This window comes from Mesoplodon mirus (assembly GCF_964341445.2).
Source record: "Mesoplodon mirus genome assembly, chromosome: 6".
Lineage (NCBI taxonomy): Eukaryota > Metazoa > Chordata > Mammalia > Artiodactyla > Ziphiidae > Mesoplodon > Mesoplodon mirus.
In genome coordinates, this window is record NC_138982.1 from 86,751,381 (window position 1) to 86,775,644 (window position 24,264).

The 24,264-nt window shown below is 40.7% G+C and overlaps 1 protein-coding gene across 17 annotated transcripts in view; it reads left to right on the plus strand.

Moving 5' to 3' along the window:
* Positions 1 to 24,264, plus strand: part of ZBTB20 (zinc finger and BTB domain containing 20) — an 825,027-nt gene that overhangs the window by 799,385 nt on the left and 1,378 nt on the right. For all 17 annotated transcript variants that reach the window (XM_082624273.1, XM_082624270.1, XM_082624272.1 and 14 more), the window contains one exon: positions 707 to 24,264. This exon is cut by the window's right edge and continues 1,378 nt beyond it. In XM_082624273.1, coding sequence (XP_082480399.1) covers positions 707 to 1,128 — 422 coding nt within the window. In that variant the 3' untranslated portion in view covers positions 1,129 to 24,264. The remainder of the gene's footprint in view (positions 1 to 706) is intronic.

The following is a 24,264-nucleotide window of genomic DNA, read 5'->3' on the forward strand; positions in this document are numbered from 1 at the left end:
CCAGACAAGACCAATCTACAGCTCAGGGCAGTCCAGACAGAATAGCCAATTAACTCTCTCAAGTTACATTTTAGGAAGATTGCTGTCTAAAGTAGATAAAAATCAAAGGCATAGCTCTTCAGAATGACTTATTCCTATGATGGGCAATATTTTCCAGACCTATAATCAAAGCATGAGGACATTTACTAGACAAAATACCAGAAATGGAGACTGTCCCCAAAGAGCCACGCTGTGTGACCACCAACCTTAGTTCCCAAAGATTCTAGAGACCCCATGTCTCCAAAGAACTTTTCTCTCTTTTATTTCTTATATTTGTTTGATAATGCAAACGGCAAACACACAGTTAAATCCCCGAATGATGGCACTGAAAATGACCCCTATAAAGTAGCACTCCCTTCTCTCCACAGAATGACCTTGGAAGACTTTTACTGGAGAATGTCGAGTAGCTTTCCAAGAGAGACATTTTCTGGCATGGGGACATGGAAAACTCTAGACTGTCCTGGCAGCACCTTAAAGCAAGTTTTCTCAGAACATGAGAGGCCAGGAAGGACTGGATCTTTCCAATCAGGGGTGATCCGTGAACCAATCAGATTTTTTTTTAATGTTTTTGTTTTTGTTTTCTGTTGTCTTGTTTTTCTGTCTCTCATTCTCCCTCCCTCGCTGTGTCTCGCTCTGTCCCGCTTGCTGTCTCTTCCCACGTGAACAGGTGAGAAGCCCCACCAATGCAGCATCTGTTGGCGCTCCTTCTCCTTAAAGGATTACCTTATCAAGCACATGGTGACACACACGGGAGTGAGGGCGTACCAGTGTAGTATCTGCAACAAGCGCTTCACCCAGAAGAGTTCCCTCAATGTGCACATGCGCCTCCACCGGGGCGAGAAGTCCTATGAGTGCTACATCTGCAAAAAGAAGTTCTCCCACAAGACCCTCCTGGAGCGACACGTGGCCCTGCACAGTGCCAGCAACGGGACCCCTCCCGCAGGCACACCCCCAGGGGCCCGAGCTGGCCCCCCAGGGGTGGTGGCCTGCACGGAGGGGACCACCTACGTCTGCTCCGTCTGTCCAGCAAAGTTTGACCAAATCGAGCAGTTCAACGACCACATGAGGATGCATGTGTCTGACGGATAAGTAGTATCTTTCTCTCTTTCTTATGAACAAAACAAAACAACAAAAAAGAAACGAACGAAAAAAAGCTATGGCACTAGAATTTAAGAAATGTTTTGGTTTCGTTTTTACTTTCTGTTTTTGTTTTTGTTTCGTTTCATTTTGTACTACATGAAGAACTGTTTTTGCCTGCTGGTACATTACATTTCGGAGGCTCAGGGGAATAATAGTTCTCCCAGTCTCCCTCGGATGGTGGCCTTAAGGCCTGGTAGTGCTTCAGGAGGTCCACTGGTTGGATCTCTAGCTACTGGCCTCTAAATACAACCCTTCTTTACAAAAAAATCTTTAAAAAAAAAAAGTAAAAAAAAAAATTTTTCTTTTTTCACTTGTGAAGAGCACTACAAAAATATATAACAAAATCTAAAAGGCCTACTGTCTTTAAGTACACCGCTTGCAGTGTTTCAGTGGACATTTTCACAATTCTGGCCGCTTGGACTTCACAGTAACCAGTTAAAACTGTGGAATATCACTTTCTGGTTGAAAACCCAGAGGAAAGGCCCTGCTGTTTTCCACCCCCAACGTTGTCTGATTTCATGCAAGGGCTGCGGGTGTGGGAAGGGGCGTGGGTTTGGTGGTGTGGGAAAGGCAGATGGCAGGCTTCTCCCCCAGATTCTGCTCGGTCCACACACCCTGGCCCACCTCCTCCATGCCGCCCCCCCCCCTTTCAGCAGAAGCCAGGAAGACTTGGACAAGCATCAAGCAACAGTGGCTATCGTATTTATTCAGTGTCTTCGCTGAGCCCCAGACTCAGCACAATCAAGAGGGACTTTCATGAAAGGCAGGAATGCAGATAAAACAAAGATATCAGAGGTTTGCACCTACATTTCTAGGTACAAGAGAAGGATTATTTCCAACAATCTTTGCAAAAAACAAAAACAAATAAAAAAAAAAGTGTCAGGATATATTCTTGTGGAAGAGAAAAAGAAAGAGAAATGGAGGGGGGGGAATAATAAAAAGTTCTTGAGGCTTTTTTAATTCAAAATTTTATAGAGGGGCAAAAGTGACGTTTACCAGATAGAATGCTGATTTTTTTAATATATTTACAACAGTATTTGTGTAAAAAAAAACAAAAAAAGTGAGATTGTTAAAAGTAATTTTTTTTCATTTTGGTTTTGCATACACTGCCACCAATCCCTTCTCTTTTATTTTATTTCACACACATATATATATTTTTTGGTAAGTCAAGACTGTTAAGGTTAGCGATACTGCTTCCAGATAGAAAGAATAAAAGGCAATTAAAGTTATATTTGAAAGAGAGGAAGGATATTTTCTTCATATTTTTTTAAATTTTTCTTAATTTTTATTATTTTAAGTATTGCCTGGGTTGATGAGGGCCTCTGGCCAGCCCATCCCTGCTGTAATTTGAACTGCTGCTTTGTATTTTGATATGTAGTCTTTCGACTTTTAGCAAGCTTATGTTGCTCCACTGAATATTTTTTTCAACTGATTCATCTAGAATTCTGTTCTTTTTCATGGGAGGGACTTTGTCTTTCAGAAACAGATTTCTTGCTTCTCTGAAAGTTCATTGAGATCTTATGATTCTAGAATTTCTATTGACTTTACCTTTTTTTCTTTGATGAAACACTAGTAGTCTAGAGGTCTTGACAAAAGTGTTCTTTCCTTCTGTGGTCAGCCGGGAGGAGCAGTTCACAAAACTCTACTGTCCCTCCTCGCCCTTCACAACTACAGAGAGCGGCGTTATCAGAAGCCTGTTGCAGATCAGAATGCCTCGATGCCGAAATTACTTTCTTCCTTTCAAAGGTCACCTTCTATTTCCACCATGGTTGAGAGGGCTAAATAAGATGATTATTCTTTAGATGATTTATTAACCCTTGCTTGTTAGTAAGGTTTTAAAGAAACTAACAAAAATCTCCCAGATGCCAACATCCACCATTCAAAAGGCCACCAATTCACTGCATCATCTTAGATGCCACTCTCTCTTCCTAGTTGGGATTTCTCTCCTCGGTCCTGATCAAGGTATCAGAATAGAGATTTTTCCATTATAGACAGTGTCCTAAAGGGATTCCAACTCAAATATAGGAATTTTTAAACCTATTGAAAACTCCAAAGGTGATTTCATTGCTGGGCATATTTTAACACACTTAAGGGGAAAGGTAAATCTTTAAACAGAGCAGAAACACTAAACTACCGTTTAAAAAGAAAAAAAGAGGAAAGAAAGTATTTCAGTTTCAAAATTACTTTGCATTTTAATTTAATTTTCCTATCAGCAACTTATTTACAAAAACTGTGCAACAAATGAGGAGAAATCTTCCAAGGGAAGCAACTGTATAATAACTAAATTGGTTTTACTCATACATTTTAGGATTGGTTAACTTGTATCTTTTCCATAAGTTCTTGGTGATGTTTAGTAGGGTTAGTGCGACTGGACTGGCGTCTGTGTGAGTTTCATTTGGTCCTGTGGTCCTTCATTCAGTAAATATTTTGCTAGTAGTTTTAATGTAGACTTGGATGATTAACTGACCTTTAAGTATCACCCATCGTGATTTCTAAGAGGAGTCCTACTAAAAACTATCTGTCCAAAATTGACCTGTTTTAAAAGCTAGTGGGAAACAGCTTCAGAAACAAGAAATAGTCCATTTTCTCTTGCTTTTTGAAATAACTATCTTAAGTAAGACTCCAGTATTTCCACTTACTACCAACAGAGGGAGCATTAGTTAATTAACCATGGCCTAGAATTTTGATATTTTGAAAAACAAGTCATTCAACCCATGATGTAAAAAAGAAGAAATTGACGTTAAAAAAAATATCTTTTTAATCTAGAGGAAAATGACATGAAATCACTCAGCATATGTTACAAATGGAAGAAGGCCAAAAGCCACTTTAAAATACTTTGAATTATTGGACAGTAGCTCGTTTAAAATAGTGGCCTTACACAAACCTTAGCAAAGTAGACAGATGTTATAGGACCTCCAGAAACTTGATCTTGGGTGGCAGTGTGGGCCACATTTAGCTATCTGCTTGTCAAATCTGAGGGAGACCCATTCGCCTTAGTGCTGATTTGCCATGTAAAAAACTAAGCAATTGGGTTACGATTTACCTTTTGTTATAGAACACGTGGGGAAAAAAATACCAGTTGGGTTTAAACCCTCATATTCATCCTTTCCCTTCAAATGAAGTATCTCTTTTTTGTAAATGTTAGAGGACTCCCAAAGAATTCCTGGTGAGGTGATGTAATCATTATAACAATATGGATTATCCAGGTTTGCATAGCAGTAGACTTTTTCTTACTGTGTGTCTGTTCCTCCCAAACATCTCATAGTCCAAAATAGTTGACAGATTGTTCTCTGGAGAAAGGAAGCAGCTAGATTGGAGTGGAAGATCTAAGCTGGGGAGCAGTGAACTTGCTGTGGGACCTTACTCCATGTTCTGGCCTCTGAAAGGGCTGCTTCCAAACTGACCTACGTTTTAGGAAATAAACTAGTCCGCGCCTATTTCAAAAGGATAGAGATGCTTTTAGTTTGTCAATCCTTCCTTTCAAATTAAATAATCACCAACATCTTAGGACAGGGGAAACATTTTGCTTCAAGAATAGAAGATGAGCATAGATTCTTTTATTCTTTTAGTTTCAAATCCAACAATCTTCTTACATTTGGAACGTTATGCTAGGATGCTATGAGTGCTAAAAAAAATAAAAACTTCAGTAGCCAGGAAAAAAAAAATAGATGAAATGGAAGCAAGTGTTCCAGATTTAAGACCTCTTAGGATGAGTACAGGGAACAAGAACTGGTATGGAAAAGTACTCTTTATTTCTTTTTCTTTTTCTTTCTTTTTTTTTTTTTTTAGCAATTTATGACTTAAAACTGGATTAGCTGGACAAAGGAAAGGAAAAAGTCAAAGGGGAACGTTTATCTCTAGATAGTTAGATACAGTTTATGAAAAATAAAATTTCCTAGCACTAAAATATCAGTAGCATCTTAGCAGAGTGGGCATATTTTCCCCTATTGATATAATAAATGCCAAAATTTGTACCCCCCCAAAGCCCCAAATGTGTAAAATAGAGCCCCCAAAAAAGGAAGGAATTGAGACATATGGATCTGATACAAATCTACACATGGGAAAAGATTGAGAAACAAGCCAGGCCAAAAAAGACTCTGAAATGAAAGTCTCTGTATCAAAATATTTCTTATTATACAGTTTGAGTTGTAAACTTTAGCTTCTAAGAACAGTTTTATAGACTTTTTCTTCCCCAAAGTCCTAATGCTCTGAAGCTGTTTGTGCCATGAGTAAGTGTGGTGAGTACTTTCCTGCTGTTGTTCAGGCTGAAGCCCATTCCTTCTTCCTAGGCATCTCGGGGGTCACAGTAGCTCCTGGCCTTAGAAGGAAAGACTTGAATTTGCTGTGTTTAAAAGTCACAGGGATTTTATATTGTATCAGCTCCACATTCTGTAAGGACCAAGAAAACTTCTTCCAACTCATGAACAGTTAGAATTTGTGCATTGTGATATGAAAAGAGAAAAGGTTTCCTCTGGGTGTGTTAGTTTCATGTTAGTCCTAATACCTTCACCTACCTGTACCCCATCACACAAACACACCAACAGTATGTGCCCAGCCCAGGCCCCTAATCAGTGTTTTCCCTCAGCACAGAAGTTGAAAGTGAGGCGTGCTTCGTATAAGATCCCTCAGAGCCCCGAGAGAACATGATAAGGGTCACGTCGCATCCTCGGTGTGGCTCATCCAGTGTGTCCCCAAGACCTGCTGCCCTGAGGAAAGGGGGCAGTGAGGTAGATCTGGCCAGGATTCCCACTAGCTATGCCCATTTTGGAGCCTTCCTCTAGAAGGCTAGAAGGTGTCATTTAATCGGTCAGGGCTGGGAGCAGAATATGTGTGACTGCAGCAAAGGTATCAGATAACCACATCAGGTCTGCATCTGCTACAGCCAGTGCGCTGCCGCAGCAAAAAGAGGCAAAACGAAGGCGCAAGGGAGGAGTAGTCACCACCTGAGATGCCCCTGGGATTTAGGAGGAGGGAGAGTGCCCTTTCTGTTGTGACCTGACTCTTAAAAGAAATCTTCTGAAAGAATAATATAGTCATGAGTTGAAGTCCAGGGTAGTGGGAGCCCTGGAGAAGGGAACAGAAGGATTACGAAACGTATTCAGCACCAATAATGCAAAGCCAGGAAGCATCCAATCGCAACACTAGGAGGTTTGGCAAGAGGCATTTAGAGAAAGCTCTGGGTTTTTCCGTGGGTAGGGTCGATAGACTTTTCAGTGATTTCTGGCTCTGAGAAACCTCTTTACTAACTATAAAAGAACTTTATTTAAATGGCCAATTTTGTCCCCCAGAGAAAGAAATTTTATAAAGAGAAAAATAGGACACTAAAGACAGAACCATGGGACTTGGTGTCGAACACAAGGAAGGGTGCACTAGAATTTCAATCGACTCCCTGATTCCACAGAAGTGCCGGGCAACCCAGTGCCCCAGGGTGTGCGGTGTGCGAGGAGGGTGCCTGAGCTGAGCCGGGCTCCCCGAGGCTGGACGCGCCCTCACGGTGGTCCGGCAGCAGCTGCTTTCGCTTCTGTGTTCTCGTGAAAAAAAGAGGCTGTTCTCTTAGGTGCCCGGGAAAGAGATGACACGGGGCAAACTTTCAAAAGCAATCTCTACCCTGGGGCTCAGGCCACATATGGAGACAGAAAAGGGGCACAGAGGGGCTCTTGCTCCAGAGAGAATATTTTCAGATTCGCAACAGCTGTTTGTGTAGAGTTGCCATTTCTGATACTGCTTAAACCTCCCCAAGTAGGAAAGCTGTGGTGACTCAGTGTTCCTGTAAACGCAGAGCCTGGAAATTACTAACCCAAAGCATCATTTCTAACACTAGGTGCTAAGATGATTAGCCTGACCAAAACACCCCAGAGAACTTGGTAAGTCTCTGAATATTCTTTCTCCTGGGACACCAAATCCATAGTGGTCAGTGGTGCGCATTAACAGATCCCAGAAAATGGCATGGAACACTAGGGTTCCTCTGGCTTCTTTTTAGGGTGAAGAGGTAGACGATGAGGACTGCACAGCATGCATTCTTTTTCAGAACTATGTATTTCACTGAACGAGGGGTAGAAATGCCCTGGGTTGAAACAAGAAACATCATTTTCCACACCGCTGACCAAAAATGCCTGGTTTCCGGTGGTTCTTCAGGCCCAGCCTGTTGCTCCAAAAACTGAATAATTTCAGACTAAATCTTATCTGAAGCGACCTCAGTTAAGGTATTTTCACAGGAAGCCACTTACAGTAAAGAGTTACTGCCTTAAGTCAGAAAGCCCAGGGAAGAGAACAGAAGATAGATGGGACAGGTGTGAAGACGTGGACACTTCTTGCTTTTTTTATGGTTGCATTATTACAAAAATGAGCCCTATTCATGACTGAAGACTATGGAAACAGTGACTTTAGGGGGAGGCACCAAACTTGTCAGGAACTGGCTGCCCTCAGGAAGTGGCTGCTATTTCCTATCCTATTTCAGTGACATGGGTCTGGGCTGGATGTAAAATAGACATCCTATTAGCTAAATAGCGAGTCCCATAAGACACGATCACAGGTGCCTAAAATGCTAGTTTGAATCATTTCCTTAACAGGGAGAACAGTCTCAACAAAAAGCTTTTCCTGTACAGTGTGTATCTCTGAACTTTTTTTTCTCAATTCCTGTGAGCATCTGGGTTATCTGGTGGTTCTTTGTTTAAATGAAAACTCACAACTTTCAAGTCTTCAATGAAGGAGCACGATCTGCAGATCATAGGGAAAATCTAGCCGCAGTTATTGGAGTCCTGGCTTTTGAGATACCTAATTAGGGTGTAAAAAGTCCCTAACTAGCCCTCTTTCAAATTCAGAGGTTTCCTTGCTTCAAAATGCTTCAATGAGGTTCTAACCCAAGGCAGGAAAAAAAAAAAAAATTAACCCCATAGGAGACATCTGTTTCTACTACTGTTGCAACAGAAGTTTGTCGTTGCCCAGCAGAATCATTGCAATTTATATGTAGATTCTAGTAATGAAAGGGACTTAACCCATCTAGTGTGTCCCAGCTGCTGTCCAAAATGTCTGTAAATGAGTCTACATTATGCATGTACACACGCAGTGTGAGGTGCTCCCAGTACAAAACTGTTCCACATTCGTATCCCCTAATGACAACAAGATAAAGTCTGGAATTTATAGTTAGTCAAAGGTCTCAGATATCTCATGTATCTGCTTCTGCTCTGTTGCCTTAGTTGGGTGCATTAGTGCTGTCCACTATCTGTGATGAGGCTTTAGGGCATTCTGAAGGAGCCCAAGCATCAGTAATTTCTAGGTACCCCTTTCATGAGAAACTTGAATATGCTTGTGTGGAGTACAGTGCACTGAACGAACTGCACTTCTATTGGATTTACTGACGTGTGTGTGGACATGCGTGTTTGCATGTGTACTTGCTGTGCTCTGCGAGTATGTGTGCATCTCAAACAAAGCACACACAGGCGTAGGTCCTGGTGCGTAGATACTGTTGCCTCTTCCCGCCACTGTGCTCAAGACTGGTGGCTCCCTCCCCAGGAAGCAGTCACCTGCCCACTCTGTTGCTTTTTGTAGCGTTTCAGAGTTGGGAGACACAAAGGCAGCTTGTTGGATCCACAGCAAACCCACAGTGACAGGCTGCTTTCCTCCAGAAGAAGGTAGAACAGATGTACTCAACTGGCAAGTAGGTAAAAGGGGCACCCCCTCTACCCAGGTTTCCTGTGCAGGAGCGGGCACCAAGGCCAGGCAGGCAAGGCCCATGCAAAACTTTTGCCTGAGCCCTTCCATGGCTTAAAAGCCTCCATTCCTTTCCTCTATGCAACCCAGTGTGTGCACACAAACACCCACCCACTTGTAAGTTTGACTCCCAAACTAAAGCTTCCTAATCCTGCCTGCATCTGCAGGGAATCATCATCAATCACAAACTGTGTCTCCTGAAACCAATGTGGCCTTTGCTGAAGTCTTTCCAGGAGTGGGTTGTTTACCATGTCTAGCAAACCAATAGACTCTCAGAAGAATCGTTTTCGGTAATCTCTAAGACTTGATGGCTCTTGCCCATCTCGAACATTAAAGTAGAATGCACTCTAGTGGACTATTCTGAACAAACGGACCTGGCTCTCATAGCTGACTTTGAAGGGTGGCCTGGAAACAGTCAGATTCAGTTTTCTCACTCCCATGCCCTTCTTTTACTAGATGGTTTCTTATTTTTTATGACACGTGGATTATTTCTGCTCACTTACAGAATTCAGAGGACGTTTTCTTTCCTCTTCTATTTTGGTGACTTTTCCCCTCCCCAGTTAAGTAAGGCTACTTACAGTTGCAATCTTTTTGTTGTTACTATTGTTTTAAATGTATATTGTCTTTCTATATCCAAAAGAAGTCTGTGACTGTAACCATAGATATTTCTTTTTACTGGAAAAAAAATGAGTTGCTTTTTTTTTTTAGTTAACAGTACTAGTGACTTTGTGGAAGAATATGAGTTACTATTTAGGTATGCTTACTTAAGTACAGTACACTACATTGCAGTATTTCTGAAAGCTAGAACATACACATTATATATAACAACTCTATATTGAAATATATATTACATTATATTCATTTTAACTTTTGAATCTGCCTATGATCATGAGTTGATTGAAATACTATTTCTTTGCATTTATCACCCATCACCAACCTGCTGCAGTTAATCTGGTGCATTTAATAATAATCATTACTGCTCTAGTTTGCTTTTTATATTATCAGCTTCAGTATTGTCTTTACAGGATTTTAGAATTTTTTTTAAGCTCAGACTTAGCAAATGTAGGAAAGTGAAAACTTTTTTTAAGAAAACATTTTTTTTGGTGTGGCTGACACAAAGAGGTTCGTAGTCAAAGTGATCTTGTTTAGCTGACCCTCTCAATATCTGAAGAACAAAAGAAGTGCATATGAATGTATCTGTGATTTTCCCCTCTAGGACTGTCACTGTCTATATTTGCTTTTAAAAATATGACCAAGGGGCCTCTTAACCTCCATATGATCTGACCAACAATTACAGGCTGCATTTCAAAGGGCTGCTCATCTGAGAAGCAGAAGGCAGTTAAAAGCCTAGTTGTCCCAACTGTATTTTCAAATATTGATTTTTAATACTAGTTCTTTACTGACTACTTTCTGTTTTCAGTGTGCTTACAGTTATTTTAACTAGTCTTCAGTGCTTCCCTGGAGGCAGCTTAGCAATATAATGTTCATTTTCCTAGGAGATTCTTTTTAATAAAATCAGAATTTAGGAACTTTTTCATGACAGAGGCTGATAGAACTAGAACTCAGAAAATTATAGTTCATTTTTTTAGTCTGCAGAATCCATAAAGTAGTGGTTCTTGGGTATCTAGCCCTCAATATCTACCCGTGTCTGTTAAGGTGGGAACTTGGTGCCTTTCTTCTTTAACCAGGCCATCACGGAAACATCAGAAATCAGGCATCCTGTCTTCCTCACAAGAAATATTTTCAAATAGTATTTTTAGATAAAGAGCTCCTTCAGCTTCCCTCAGCTACTCAACCCAATGCCTGGAAAACACCGCTGATGGATAAACTTTACATTCGTCCTGGGTGCCTGAGACCAGTTCTACATTCAGGACAGGATGAAAACAGCTGTTCGTCATACTCAGTGTGAGAACCCTTCCCACACTGAACCACCGTTAAGGCTTCTCAGTGTGAATAACACCAATTCCTTCCTTTCGTCTTTTCCAGTCGATTTTTGTTTTCAAATCCCACCCCATTCTGCTGTGCCCCTCCAACAAGCCCTCCTCCCTCCCCTTATCCAACTCCCCTCTTTACCCTCTACTTGCGGTACTCATTAAGGAACTACCTGCTCTAATCTGCTTGGAAGGGGCTAGTATTGAGTCTAAAAGCAAAAATATCCATCTGTTTCTCCAAAGTTTTCAACTAAATATATTTCTACTAGACCAACATCATAGTGAATTGAGGGTGAGGTGAGCTGTTCCTTTTCCAGTGATCACTTAATACCCAAATTGTATCAACTTCACTATTTTCCTCTTTCCTTTTCCTCACCCATTCTCTTTATTTCTTGTTTCTCTCTAAGACTTTAAATTACCTCTTCCTCTCCTCACTGCCTTAAGAGCTCTAATCATCATGACACCTGAGGGCTCATTTCCCTCCCTTCCCCCACCCCGTTGTGAATGTCCTTCTTTGAGCCTTATGTGGTGAAAGAGCACTGACATGAGTGAGTTCATCAGCATGAGACTCGTAGGCAGAGTGAAGCATGTCTTCACTGTACCTTCAGGTTTTAAAAGTTATCACTATTCTTTTGAGAGTGGGAGGACCTGAGTCACAGTTTTAAATGTCAGCCGTACTAGCTGAGGTCACAAATTCTTTTCACCTTCACATTTGGCCAAAGACAAAGGGAAAAATATTTTCTGGTTTTTTTTTTTTTCTCTCTTTTTTTAAATACCACAGTGTTCAAATTCCTGATATGAGTAGACCATTTCTGAGGGAGAAAAAAAAAATCATCAGTGATGACTCTTTCAACTCCTACTAATATTTAGCCAAATGACATACAGGTACTAGACTTAGAGAAATTTAATGAAAGGAGTAACATTTCAGACTAATTTTGATACCTGTTCAAGCCCTAGTGAGCTCTTCTAAAACAGGTAAATCCACTTCTACTCAAAGGCACCACAGGAGATAATTAGGAAGAATCTTTTTCACGTCATGTTTTTGGAAAACAAATAATTGTTGATTGGTTTAGAACTTTAAGCAGTAATTTACTAAGGGATGAAAAGATCCATAAAGTTTCTAAAGTGTCTATTTTGCAACCACATATTTTTAAACATAAACTTAATATGTGCTTAAATAAAATAATAATAGGGCAGAACAGATACTTGAAGAGCCATTTAATACACTCCCCAGTAACTAAGCATTCACCATGTAATTTGGTCATCATGCTAGATCTCATTTCAGTGAGTTACAACTGTCTGGTTGCCAGAGCATTGTCCAAAAGACTCATGCATTTCTGGGTCTCCCCCTTTACAGGATGCTTATGATGCAATCTGAACAACTCTGCCACACAAGTCTTTCCTGACTCCCAGTCCAGCACTCTTACTGTGATACTGCTTTGGCTCTCAGCTCTTGGGTGGACCATTCTGTGGCATATAGAGCACTACCTGATTTGGGGCACACAGGGCTATGCTTTCACTTCTTGCTTTACCCATTGACCATCAGAAGGAACAGTAATGTCAGAAATGTAGTCTTAATTTGATTTGAGGCTTGACGCAGGTTTTACCTTAATCAAACCAGTTTTTAACGTCTCACACCATAGACAGCAATGAAATAAAGAAGAGGTTCAAAAACCTCCCTGAGTCCCACATCTAGTAGGAAACCAACACTTCTTAACGTCAGTGTGTATGTTGCTTAGGACTGTCATCTTCACTTAGCATGTTCTCCCCATCATTCTTATCTCCTTCTCTTTCTTTGTCCATTCTGACTCCCTCTATCTTTTTTTTTTTAAAGTCATCTAAAGTATTCCTGTCCTCAGGCATTGACTTCTGAAAGAACAAAAGACTCTCTTTTAAATCCTAAATGCCATCATTTAAAGTATAATGTGGAGGAGGAGTGGATCTGGTTCTGGTAGGTCCCATTTGGTCCAGTTTATCACAAAGATTCCTCCAGGATGCCTTCTTGACCTTGTTCCTTATAGTGCTCCAAGAAGAGCTCTAACCCTGAGACCCCAGATTTCTCACCACAGCCTCTGCATTAGTCTAGATTAATGTCGAAATCCTGTTTAATATTCTGGAGAGTCCAGGATGTGAATTTCTTGTTACTTTCGAGCTTCTGCTTTTCTAAGCTAACACCGGTAGCCCTAACGGTAAGTAATGCAGCAAAATAACGGTCAGAAACATTACAGTATACATTTTGGAGGACAGGAAGGGATTTCTTTCTTTGCCTCCATAAAAAGCTTGCTTCCTCCCCCGGCCCCACCCCCACAATGCATTTCAGAAGCTCTGCATCTCATTTTACAGATATATAGTTTTAGGATTTGCAGATAGAGCTTAGGAAATATTCTGAGATTGAGGCTGGTAGCAAACCAGTTTATTTTCTGCACTGGACTTTAGGACAAGTGTGCACGGATACAATTCCTTCAAAGAAAGTGAAACTAACATAGTAAAGCAAAGGGATAATACTTTCACACATTAAAACAGTTGTTTGCTATCTGTAAACCTTGATTTAAGCATAATTATTACTTTTTAGAAAACTGAAGCTAGAGGAATGTGTATTTTAGTGAAGTTTGTTTGTTGATTTGTTTGTTACCCTTTATCTCTTTCTTCTCAAGGCAGTAAAAAATTTTGATTCTTTAATTTGATACTGTGCATGGCCATAGGCATCAGTGAAATCACTGCCCACCCTTACCTTACTCCTTTCCCTCTTATAATGAAAAGCCTTCCATTCTATCATTAAGGAGTCTATTCTCCATGAAAATCTTATCTTCCTTTTCGAGTAGAATGTGAGAGCTTTGAGGAGAAAGAGTCTCTCTGCACTTTGAGGGTAGAATAGTTAAAATAAAAGCTATTCCTTGAAAAAGAAACCCCATTTACCTAAACTTTACAGGTATGAGGCCTAAGGATGGGGATTGACTGCGGATGAAGTTCATGCAATTTCACACTACAAATCCTTTTTGTCTCCTCAAATTTTTGAAATAAGGCTGAGGATAGACTAATGTAATGAAAATCCTTTTTGGATGTTTCTTATTAATATAGGACAGAATCACCAGAAAAGAAAAAGAAAGGATACTACTAAAATGCCAAAATCAGTTGATCTATGGATTGCTATAATTGTTCAGATTTCTGTTCTCTTCATTTCAAAACTGCATGTGTTCATGAGGTCTTAAATGGTGAAACACCACTCCTCCATTGCCTGTCATCTCCCCAACCTGGCACTGGAGGTGACAGTCACAGAGGGAGATTGGCATTGCCAGTACTTCACCCATCCGTACTCTCACCACCACAAAAGAAAGAAAAACCAAATTAGAAACTTTAAAAAAAGAGGAAATTGTAGTGCTTCATTTGAAAGCATACTGTTTTCAACTCAATTCAATTTACAGATAGCCTGACAACCTTTTTATAACCTGTCTTTTATGCTATAATTTGCATTCTTAGCTGAATCTTCACAATAACTGCAATCTCAATTAAGTGAACAGAAGAAAAGCAAAGAGGGGAAACAGGACAATGTGATGGGACTAAATTTGATACAGTTCTGGATTCCTAAAGCCAGTTCTCAGGGTTAGCAGGGAAAGTCAGCACCACTCGCCCTTTGCCATTTTTGCCCATTCTCACTATTATAGGCCTAAGAATTAGTAAAATAACCTCACTTCTTTGTGATTTAAGACTTCTCTTTTTTTATTTATTTATTTTACGGCTGTGTTGGGTCTTCGTTTCTGTGCGAGGGCTTTCTCTAGTTGTGGCAAGCGGGGGCCACTCTTCATCACGGTGCGCGGGCCTCTCACTATCTCGGCCTCTCTTGTTGCGGAGCACAGGCTCCAGACGCGCAGGCTCAGTAGTTGTGGCTCACGGGCCTAGTTGCTCCGTGGCATGTGGGATCTTCCCAGACCAGGGCTCGAACCCGTGTCCCCTGCATTGGCAGGCAGACCCCCAACCACTGCGCCACCAGGGAAGCCCAAGACTTCTCTTAATGCTATCAAAACCATATAGAGAAATTATAGAAACCCTTGACTGCTCCCATTACTAATCTGCTCTCCGGGGCTTATGCAGAGAGATAACAGACAATAAAATAATGGTTCAAATTTAATCCAAGCTTTAGACATAGACTAAAGTGCTTAGTGTATGTTCACTGCCAGAGGGTTCTTTGAAAAATAAGGTGAGTTACTCTGCTTCTGCTCTCCTTGGCACAGACTTTGATTTGGAACCATCTATGTGTAGATTTGTAAGAGAGGATTATCAAAAGCATTGTCAGCAATTAAACTCCTTCTTTAGTCCCAGTGGTTACGTTTTCCTGAGGGGCCTATTGAGATATAAATGAAGGGTAACTTTCATATATCTAATTAAATTTGTTTTTTTGCACTATCATTAAAAGAACTGTGGTTTTCAGAGTAAATGAAAGCAGAGTCTCTTGGTAATCCTCATCGTGGCAAATAATGGCAAGAAGTTGATAGAATCAAGAAACTCTATGATAACGTAGTGGTCCAAAGGAATTTGAGTGTGCTGACCCCACTAATGTTTCTATAATCTATTCTAAACTACATATTGATCCTCCTGAGACTTCCAGCGTGCATGTGGTATGTGCAGACAAGCAGATTTACACCTGGAGGGTGGGGACCCAGGCAAACTGGAGAGCATGATTCTGGAGGATGATCAAATGCAAGGCATCTCTCCAAAATCACTCAGTACTGCCATATCCCAAACTAAGTCCAGATTAATCTTAAGCAAAAAGTAAGCTCCATAAGACATCCTGCTATGAATGTTTTTTTCTTACAGAATAATACAAGAAGAGGTACAATGCAGACCCTTAATTTTGGTGTAATAATTCACTTTTATATTTAATAATTGTACTTTGTGTGTGTGTGTCATTGAGCTATTTGTACCAATTTTCAATCTATCATCCTGAGAGGGGCCTTGAGAATTTCTGTGTATGTGTATGTGTATGTAGATCTGTATTTATGTGTAGTCAGAAAAAATGGATAGGAGAGGAATGAGGCAAGAGAGAAGGTCAATGTGAAAAAGTGAGTGCTCTTAGTGTCCCTATTTATGTTAGGTAAGGTGGCTGCTGCCCAAAGCCCTCGAGGAATAGCTGATTGCACTATTCAAAAATAAGAACCCAGCACTGTTAAATTTAGGACCGTGTTTTGGGAAACAGGAAAGCTTTATCTTTTTCTGTACCCATTCCCTTTAGCATCGGAGCCATTTGACATGATGAAAAGCATTCAGTAAAAACCACTACTGATCTTTGCATTAAATAGCTATTTTCCTCTTCTAAATACTACCCTTGGTTTCAACTCAACTCCTTCCCTTTATTTTCTGCCTATTGGCTTAACATTTTACAGAATAATGCCTAGGCGTATGCTAGTTGTTTCCTTCCTTTGAGCTGAACCAAACAGGGACAACGAAAGAGATGACTCACAGAAGTGTGAGGTAAGGACTGAATTTCCCACTTTTGTGGCACTGGTAACTTTTAGTAAGAGCTGTTTAGGGTTGAGCTTGGGGCTGTAATAGGGCTTTTTTTTTTTTTTTTTTTTTTTTTGCACTAAATAAATATGACTGCACTGCATTGCACTACTGAAATGTATTTACTTGTGCCGGGAGAGAGTGTGTGAGGTATGGGAAAGAAAGAGGCAAGTTTTGAAACTAGAAGCACCACAAAAATGGAGGGTTATTTCCGTCATGCTTGGTCTTAGCATAGTTGGTAAAAATCTGTGGAATCTGCCAACTCTTGATCAGGCCTTGAAACTGCCATGCTGATAGGATCTGTTTTCTTATTATAAAGAAGCTGAGTTAGTACTGTAAATTGAAGACGTTTAAGGAGAAGTTTGCCCAATGTTGTCTCCAACTAAGCTTTCAGTAAGAGTTGCGATGGTGAGGAAGCCAACCGAGGTGACCGGAAAGTCTTCTCCTGGGCCCGAGGTAGGGCCTCCTTTCAGAAAAACCTCACCATGTCCATATTGGAGGTATCCTTTCAGCCTGAGCATGCTTTTTCATCGCTGGGTGAAACCTAGATCAGGCTAACCAAAGAGGAAGGCCATGCATGTGGTAAAATCCTTTAGGATGACAGTAAGGGAACAGTGCAATAAACATTGAAAACCAGTGAGGTGAAAGGTTTATCTGAAACAAGCTAGGCCAACTTTGAAATTGGAGGAAGGGTTGGAGGATTAATCAGAACCTACTTACTAGCTGCTCCATCAGAGACTATCCTTTATAAAGCAGAAGACCTTAACAGTGCCTAAAAGCCTAGTTTTGAAGTTGTTGCTTTTTCTTTCAATTTTTCTTTATTGGATTTATTTTTATTGCCTTTTTAAATCTTAGAAGTAATTAGAATTTGACAGCTCTTTAGTGACTATTAATAAAAGAATCTTTCACCACAGGAAAAGCAATAGATTTTGTAGGGAATAATAACAGGAGAGTGAAGATGCTGAAGGACTCGTCCAGAATCCAAGGTGACAGCTTTGAAGATTCTGGTTCAGTAAGAAAGGGTCACAACCCATATCAGTGGGTAATGTGGAATTTCTCTGATCACTATCACATGTTGGGGCATCAATTTGGAAAACTCTCGGTTGCGGCTGCGGCCTTTCTTAAGATTACATTGATACCTATCTCTTTCTCTCCCCTCCTTAGCATCCATCCAAGTCTACTTTTCCAAGTTAAAAAATTTTTAAGGAAGCTGTCAGCCTTGCTAGGCAGAAAAACTCCATTTAGAGCTTTCAGAACTAATGTAAGCAGTCCCTTAAGCACTCAAAGTATTATCTCCCTTTCAAATAAGGAACTCTAAATTCAGAGCTCTTAACAGGTACTTAGAGATGTGTATTGGGTAAGCACTGAGAAGATACTGACTGCACCAAACCAAAGTTACAGAAAGAAATAATTGACCTTTTAAAATATCTTCACATTAACTGCCCTAGGATACTTCTCTTGAGGCTTTTGGAAAATAGCTTCTTCCTTGAAACTTGCATACCCACTCCAGTTCTGTCACCAAAGATTTTCCTTTCCAGAGCCCCACCTCCTCTCTTGCAGACAAATGTAATACAACAGGCTCAAGGGATATGCTTTGGTGGTCAAGGGATGATACTTTGGTTTTCATTCTGTTCACAGTGATATTTACAGGAGATTTGTTGTTAAAGGAGCTACTGAATTGTCTTTATGACTTAGGGTTTGGTTAGAGGTTTAAAAAACTAGGAGAAAATAGCTAAGCGCTAGTACTTGACACTGTAAACTGTCTTTATAATAGAGTCGTGACCTGGAGACTGATGGAGAGAAAGAAACTTCCATGGAAGAGAGTGAGCTAAATCATTTAGAACCAAACAAGGATCACTGGTGAAATGTGGGGCAGCATGGACACAGAGCCGGTCAGTGCTCTGCATGGCCGGAGCCAACAGCAGTGGCCAGTGGGAGAGTCAGATAACTGGCCAGTGAGTTCAAGTACTGGAAAAGCCACAGTCTGGGTTTCATTGTAGTTGCTGGAGTGGTTAAAATGTCCACGCCCATGGCAAGGAAGATGCTGAGGCTGATCTCTTGTGATAGTGCCTTTCTTGTTGTAGCGAGTACTAGGTTAATAATCTGTTCAGTTAATGCTTTTCTGGACCATTGCCCCCAGTCTTCTGAGGAGGTCTGAAGGGATAGTATTCACCTAGGATGAAGGGATAGTGTATTGCTCCTGGAATGCTGTGATGTGATGATATTTGCACTAGATTCTAAACTTTAAGCTGGAGCAACTGAATGAGAGGAAAACCAAGGATAGTTCAAAGAAACCAAAAGCAGTATTTCCTGATGTCATTTCTTTGTCTTCTTTGTCTTCTTCTTCTTTTTTTTTTTTTTTTCTGAAAGAAAACTTCACACTTGTTGATTACCAAGCTCAACTTTTACCAATTCTTTTCCTTCTTATTTTTTTCCCACACTGGACCATCGGTGTGAATTAACCATCAGGTAGGAATGGTTAATGGAAAGGGCCTCTGTCATTACAATTTCACACCCCTTCTCTGCTTCATCAAGGGCATGGGGGGGGTGGGGGGCAGGGAGCCTCCAGAGCCATCGAGCCCTTAGGAAAGCCAGTAAGCATAGATGTCATGTCAAGAGCTGTGCTGACACGTATTTGCTCAGAGGACATTGGGGCCCCGAGCCAATCCTAAAGGATGCTCAGAAAGAAGGAAACCAATGTGCTGAAGAAAACAAAGGGAGGTGGTGCCCAAAGTTTGCCTATTTCTCTCTCCTCTTTCCCACCTCACCCTCATATCCCCTCTATCGGAATTATATTTCATCTCATATATTATATGGTACCAGAAGAATTATTTGGTTCCTTGGTTTCTCTCTTTATCAGTGGGCTGGGAACCCCTCCAATATTAAAAACAAATACCATCAGTGGCTCCCCTGTGGCCTACCAGTTTCTCAAATGCTGTCCAGCTGGTCTTGACCAGTCAACTAAGATAACTTGGAAGCTTTGGCTGGCTCAACCACCTGTCCACTTTATTTTCATTTTGTTTCCATTTCCATTTGAATTTTGAGTGATCCTATGGAAAGGTGGAAATCACAGGAAAGGTTTGGAGGCTGTAATTCTAGGGCATAGTTTGTCAGGAGTTTGTATTACCCAAAATATATCTTTTTCCACCTGTTTTCAGTTGAATCTGTTACCCTGATTATAATTTCTATCGTATTTGTGGTTATTTTTATAAGAATAGAGTCCATTTGCAATGTCTCTTTGAGTGCTTTTTTTCTATTTTCCCCACATAGATGCAGTACCAACCTGTTAATGAAATACCTTTTTATTATATTATTAATATGTAATTCTACTGTAGACCAAAAATATAAAAAAAATTTGTTCATTTTAAAGATATAAAAACTAGTGAGTGAAAGATTAAGAGTCAAAGGAAAAGACAGAAGAGCAGTGGTTAACTTTGTTGAGCTAGAAATCTAAGAGTAGCCTTACCTATTTTTTAACCAGTGCTTGCCAATCATACCATAGTTGGGATTATAGTCTTGGCTCCTTCATGCTTATGTTTTATAAGTCTTGTTTGTCTGTTTGTTTTTCTTTGATGTAATTGAGGTTGCACATCATGCTATTTTTGGCAATGCCTGATTTTATTATATTGTACTTTTGTGGGTCATTTCCTTTAGAAGGATGGGGGAAAAGTTTTATTTCTTCTTTTAATTTAAAATTTGTTTAATGCACTGGAAATAAAATTGGACATATTTCACTGTTTAAAAAATCAGAAACAAAACAGAACAAAAACCACAAAGAAAAAACCAGCAACCAAATAAACAACAGGGAAAAAAAGCTTGGGGAAAAAAAAAATCTGTTTGTACTGGATACACATACAAAAGACATCCCACGCAAAAGAGGAATACCATCAAATAAGAAAAATATATGTTTAAGCTGCAATACTGAAATGGAAAAGATACCTGGGTTCAATGGGATGGGGAAAACAGGACATTGCTTTGAGATCTGAGATCTCGTTATTGTTCCAATTAGTGCCCAAACTGGTTAAATGTGGGCGTGGTGACTACAGAGGAAATAGCCCCAGCCTTCCGCATACCACTGGAGCTCTCCGTTACCATTGATCCGACGCTTGAGCTCCACTGTAAGGGGGAAGAAAAATGTGCTATGATGGAGAAACTGGCTTGTATAGAGGTATTTGTACAGTACACACGTGGACACAGTTTAGTCCTCTGCTCACCCTCATGTTTCTTTTCTCCCTGAGGATTTGCAGCAGATAAACCCACAACATGGGAGACTGTAAATGACTCCTCGGAACATCAGCTAACGCTAAAGTACCTCTTGACTCCAAACTGATCTCCCTTCTTGAGCATTCCCAGATACCAACAGAGCCAGTAACCCATACAAAGGCACAGAGGAAGGAAAGAGAGAGATTTTTTTCTAGTCAACCAGCTGTATCTTTTGTTTAATGTTTGCTGGGTTTTTCTGGTTTTGTTTTGTTTTAGAGTTGGGGTGGGAGTGGACATAACTTCACAAACCTAATACAGTAATTGTTTTGCATCTTCCATGTTTTATGCAAAAGCAGACATTTAAATCAATAAATAATCGTGCCCTAGACTGAAAGTTAATGTTTAGGAGAGGAAAAAAATTGTTGGAATTTTTTCTACATTTTTTTGTGAAGAATCTTTTTTGGAAAGGAAGGATACATATTTTTGTTGTGTAATATTTTCTATTTTTGAATGCATTTTATTGGTACAAGACTGTTTTTTTGGTGAAGACATTATTTAAAAAAAAAAAAAGAAAAAAACTAATCGAAAAGTTTGCCCTTAAGGATATGCTGCAGTTTTGAGGTTAAAAAAAAAAAATAACTGATTCAAGATGCGTGTTAAAAGTTGGGATTATATTGTTGTTTTTTGTAATTGTTACAAGAAGAAGTTTGTACCCACTGCTGTTTATTTTGTTTCAGATGAGTAAGTAAAGGGATTGTTCTTGTTTTATTCTTTTTTTAGAGAAAAAAAAAGCTATTTATGAAATGTCAAAAACACTGGACTGTGAGTTTAAGTGTGGAAGCATTTTACCACCCTGTGTCTTCGACCAATTATGGGAAACCCCTTTTCTCTTCCCCCCTTATCCTGCCTTAGCCTTGCCAAATGAGAAAAAATGTAACAGCTGTCGGATGATTGAAGCCACTGAAGACCTGCTTTAATTTTTACCGTTTGAAAAAGTTGGAAAACCAAAGTTAAATTTCTTTCTGAAATCCCACTGTCCGTAGCCCTTTTTTTTGTATCACACAGCCGGTTGACTCTTCCTCTCTGTCTTGGATCATTGCCTTCTTAAGGACTGGGGACCAGCTCTGATGCAACAGAGGCTTAAAGGTGGTGAGCCTGAGAGCTGAGGTCTCATGAAGTCCATGTGAGCGGGGCTTCAACTTCTCAGCGGGCAACCACGCTTCCCATCCTGCGGGGAGGCTGCCGAGAGAGCAGTGCTGACCTGCCTGAGCAGAGATGCCCCCTCATCGCCTCCATCCTTGGCTTCTAAGACCTCCCTGTTACCATCGCTCTCTAGACTGGCTTTGCTTCTCTCGGCAGCCCACCTGCCATGGATGGGGTGGGGGGAGGAAGGATCCAATTGAAAGAAATGGCTGTGGGTGCTGTGAAGGCACCCCCAGCCCTGGGGAAGGTGGGGCAAGGGACCCTCTAGCACAAGGGAGCTTGCCTGCCTCATCTTTGGCTGTGTGGATTGTCCATCCATCTACTCACTGTGAAGATGGAGAGGCAGAGTGCCCTAAGGCTGTTCAATAGCTTTTCCATATTTTTTCAAGATTGAAAAAATAACTTTTAAAACTGTGATTAAAAAAAAAAAATCATTTGGCTGGAGGGAAGGGAAAAGGGAAACACCAAAAGCTGTAACATGATTAACTGGAGATATTTAACTGGGGGCACTTTCTAGACCAAGACAAACGAATTCCGTTCTGGACCCTAAAGCAGCCAAATCTTGAGACTGTCTATGACAGAAAGCTGAAGAGAGGCCTCCATTTCCTCCTCTCTCCTTTCTTCTCTCTGTCTCGAAATTCTCTCTTGTTCTCCTTTTCCAGCTTCCCTTGGACGACTGCCCCAATGGCCCTTGGTCTCCCATCTCACTTGTGTGTGCATGTACACACACACACACACACACACACACACACACACTTGCACAACACCATTTTTTTTCTTAAGGATTGTGGGACCGAATAAAATCTTGTGCCTTCATTTTTTTCCTTTTATAGTTAGATGAACCTCTTCCTTTTTTACAATGTTTAAAAAATAGGGGAGGTTGAAGTGCTAGCGGAGGACTTGGGTGTCATTTAGGAAGTAATTTTTGTTTAGCACCTTCCCCCAGACATTAACACAAACATTCCCACCCCTTCGTCATACTCTTTGGACATTTAGAGCATCAAGTAACCGGGTACATGACAGCCAAAGCCCATTTAATTTTACAGCAATTCCTGAACATTTTATTTCATACACTTCTTTGATCTTTATCAAAAATGAGGTGAGCAATGGCACGCAGCCTTGTTCTCCCACTTTGGTGCTTTTGCGTGTGGCGTGGGGTGGGCGTGGGAGTGGGGAGAGTGGGTGTGTTTTGACAGAGGGTGCATCCCTAAAGATCTCTGGTGCTGAAGGGCCTCCAGTTCCTTTCAGAGACTGCATATGACACACTTTACACACGAATGGTATCACATGCAATATTTTAATGGAGCAATGGGAGAGGCTCTTTGAAACGGGGTTTTGCATCTTTTTGTAACATTTTGATTTCTCTGGTGCCTTATTCCTACTGGACGCTGGCACTCACATCCCCACGGGGAGCTGACCCAGAAGTCAGCCTTGGGAGCGGGGACGCCTGGGAAATGCTGGAGCGTGCAGGGCGTGAGGCGGCTGGTGTCGGTTGGTGGGGAGGGGACTAGATGGCATCTCTGAGCCGAAGCCAAGCAGGAACTGCACAAATCCACGCGAAGTTAACGCTTCCGACTCGGAACACACCGCAAACTCATCCTTCCTCATCTGAGCTTTCCTTCCTTCTTCCTCTCCTATCTCTGCCTTCTCATAAGGCGCTGCTGCTGCTGAGGTGCCCAGAGTCCAGAACGCCCAGTAATCACTCAGGCACAAGCCTGGCACTGCCACGTCAGCCCCTGGCACGACCAGACCCGGGCTTCTCTTGCTGGGGGCTGCGAACCGTCAGATTTTTTCTCATCAAAAATATTTTCCAAGGAATCAGTGGAGTACAGTTATTCTGCATTAAAAATGCACTTTAAAAATAAATAAATAAAAGCTCCAGACTGTTTAAAATGTACAGAGGGGGCAGGGGAAAGATAAACATGTGCTAGTGTCTGAACCCAGTTCAGTTTATCTCCAGTTGAAACGATATACACTATATTATGTATAAATGTATACACACTTCCTATATATATTCCTATATATATAGTGTATATATTATACATGTATAGGTGTGTATATGTGCATATATACACACATGCACATAACAAATCCAGATGCTTTCATTACAAAACCAGATGCTACACAAACAGCAGCAGAGGAAACAAGGTTGGACTCTTGCAACAGATCACAGAAAATAAAAACAGCCACTTGCAGTGACTTTGGTCATTTCTGTATGTTCACAAGGAATGGATTGTAACAAAGAAAAAAAGGAACAGTATTAGTGAAAGAGGAAAAATGGGCGAAACCATCTTGATCCAACGGGAATGCAGTAATGTTCTATACCATTTCACCTATTTCTTTTAGTCATGTTGATTTGATTTCAGTTTTTGGCTATTAAATTTTTTTAAACTCAAGTGACCCACAACAAACTGAACAAAACAACTACAGCGAAAGCCCTTTTCAGTGGAAGATGTCAGAAATCTCAAAACCCTTGGCCTGACTCAGAACTACCATGTGCAAATCAGTACTCTCTTAATGTTTGAAATAAAACTGAAAA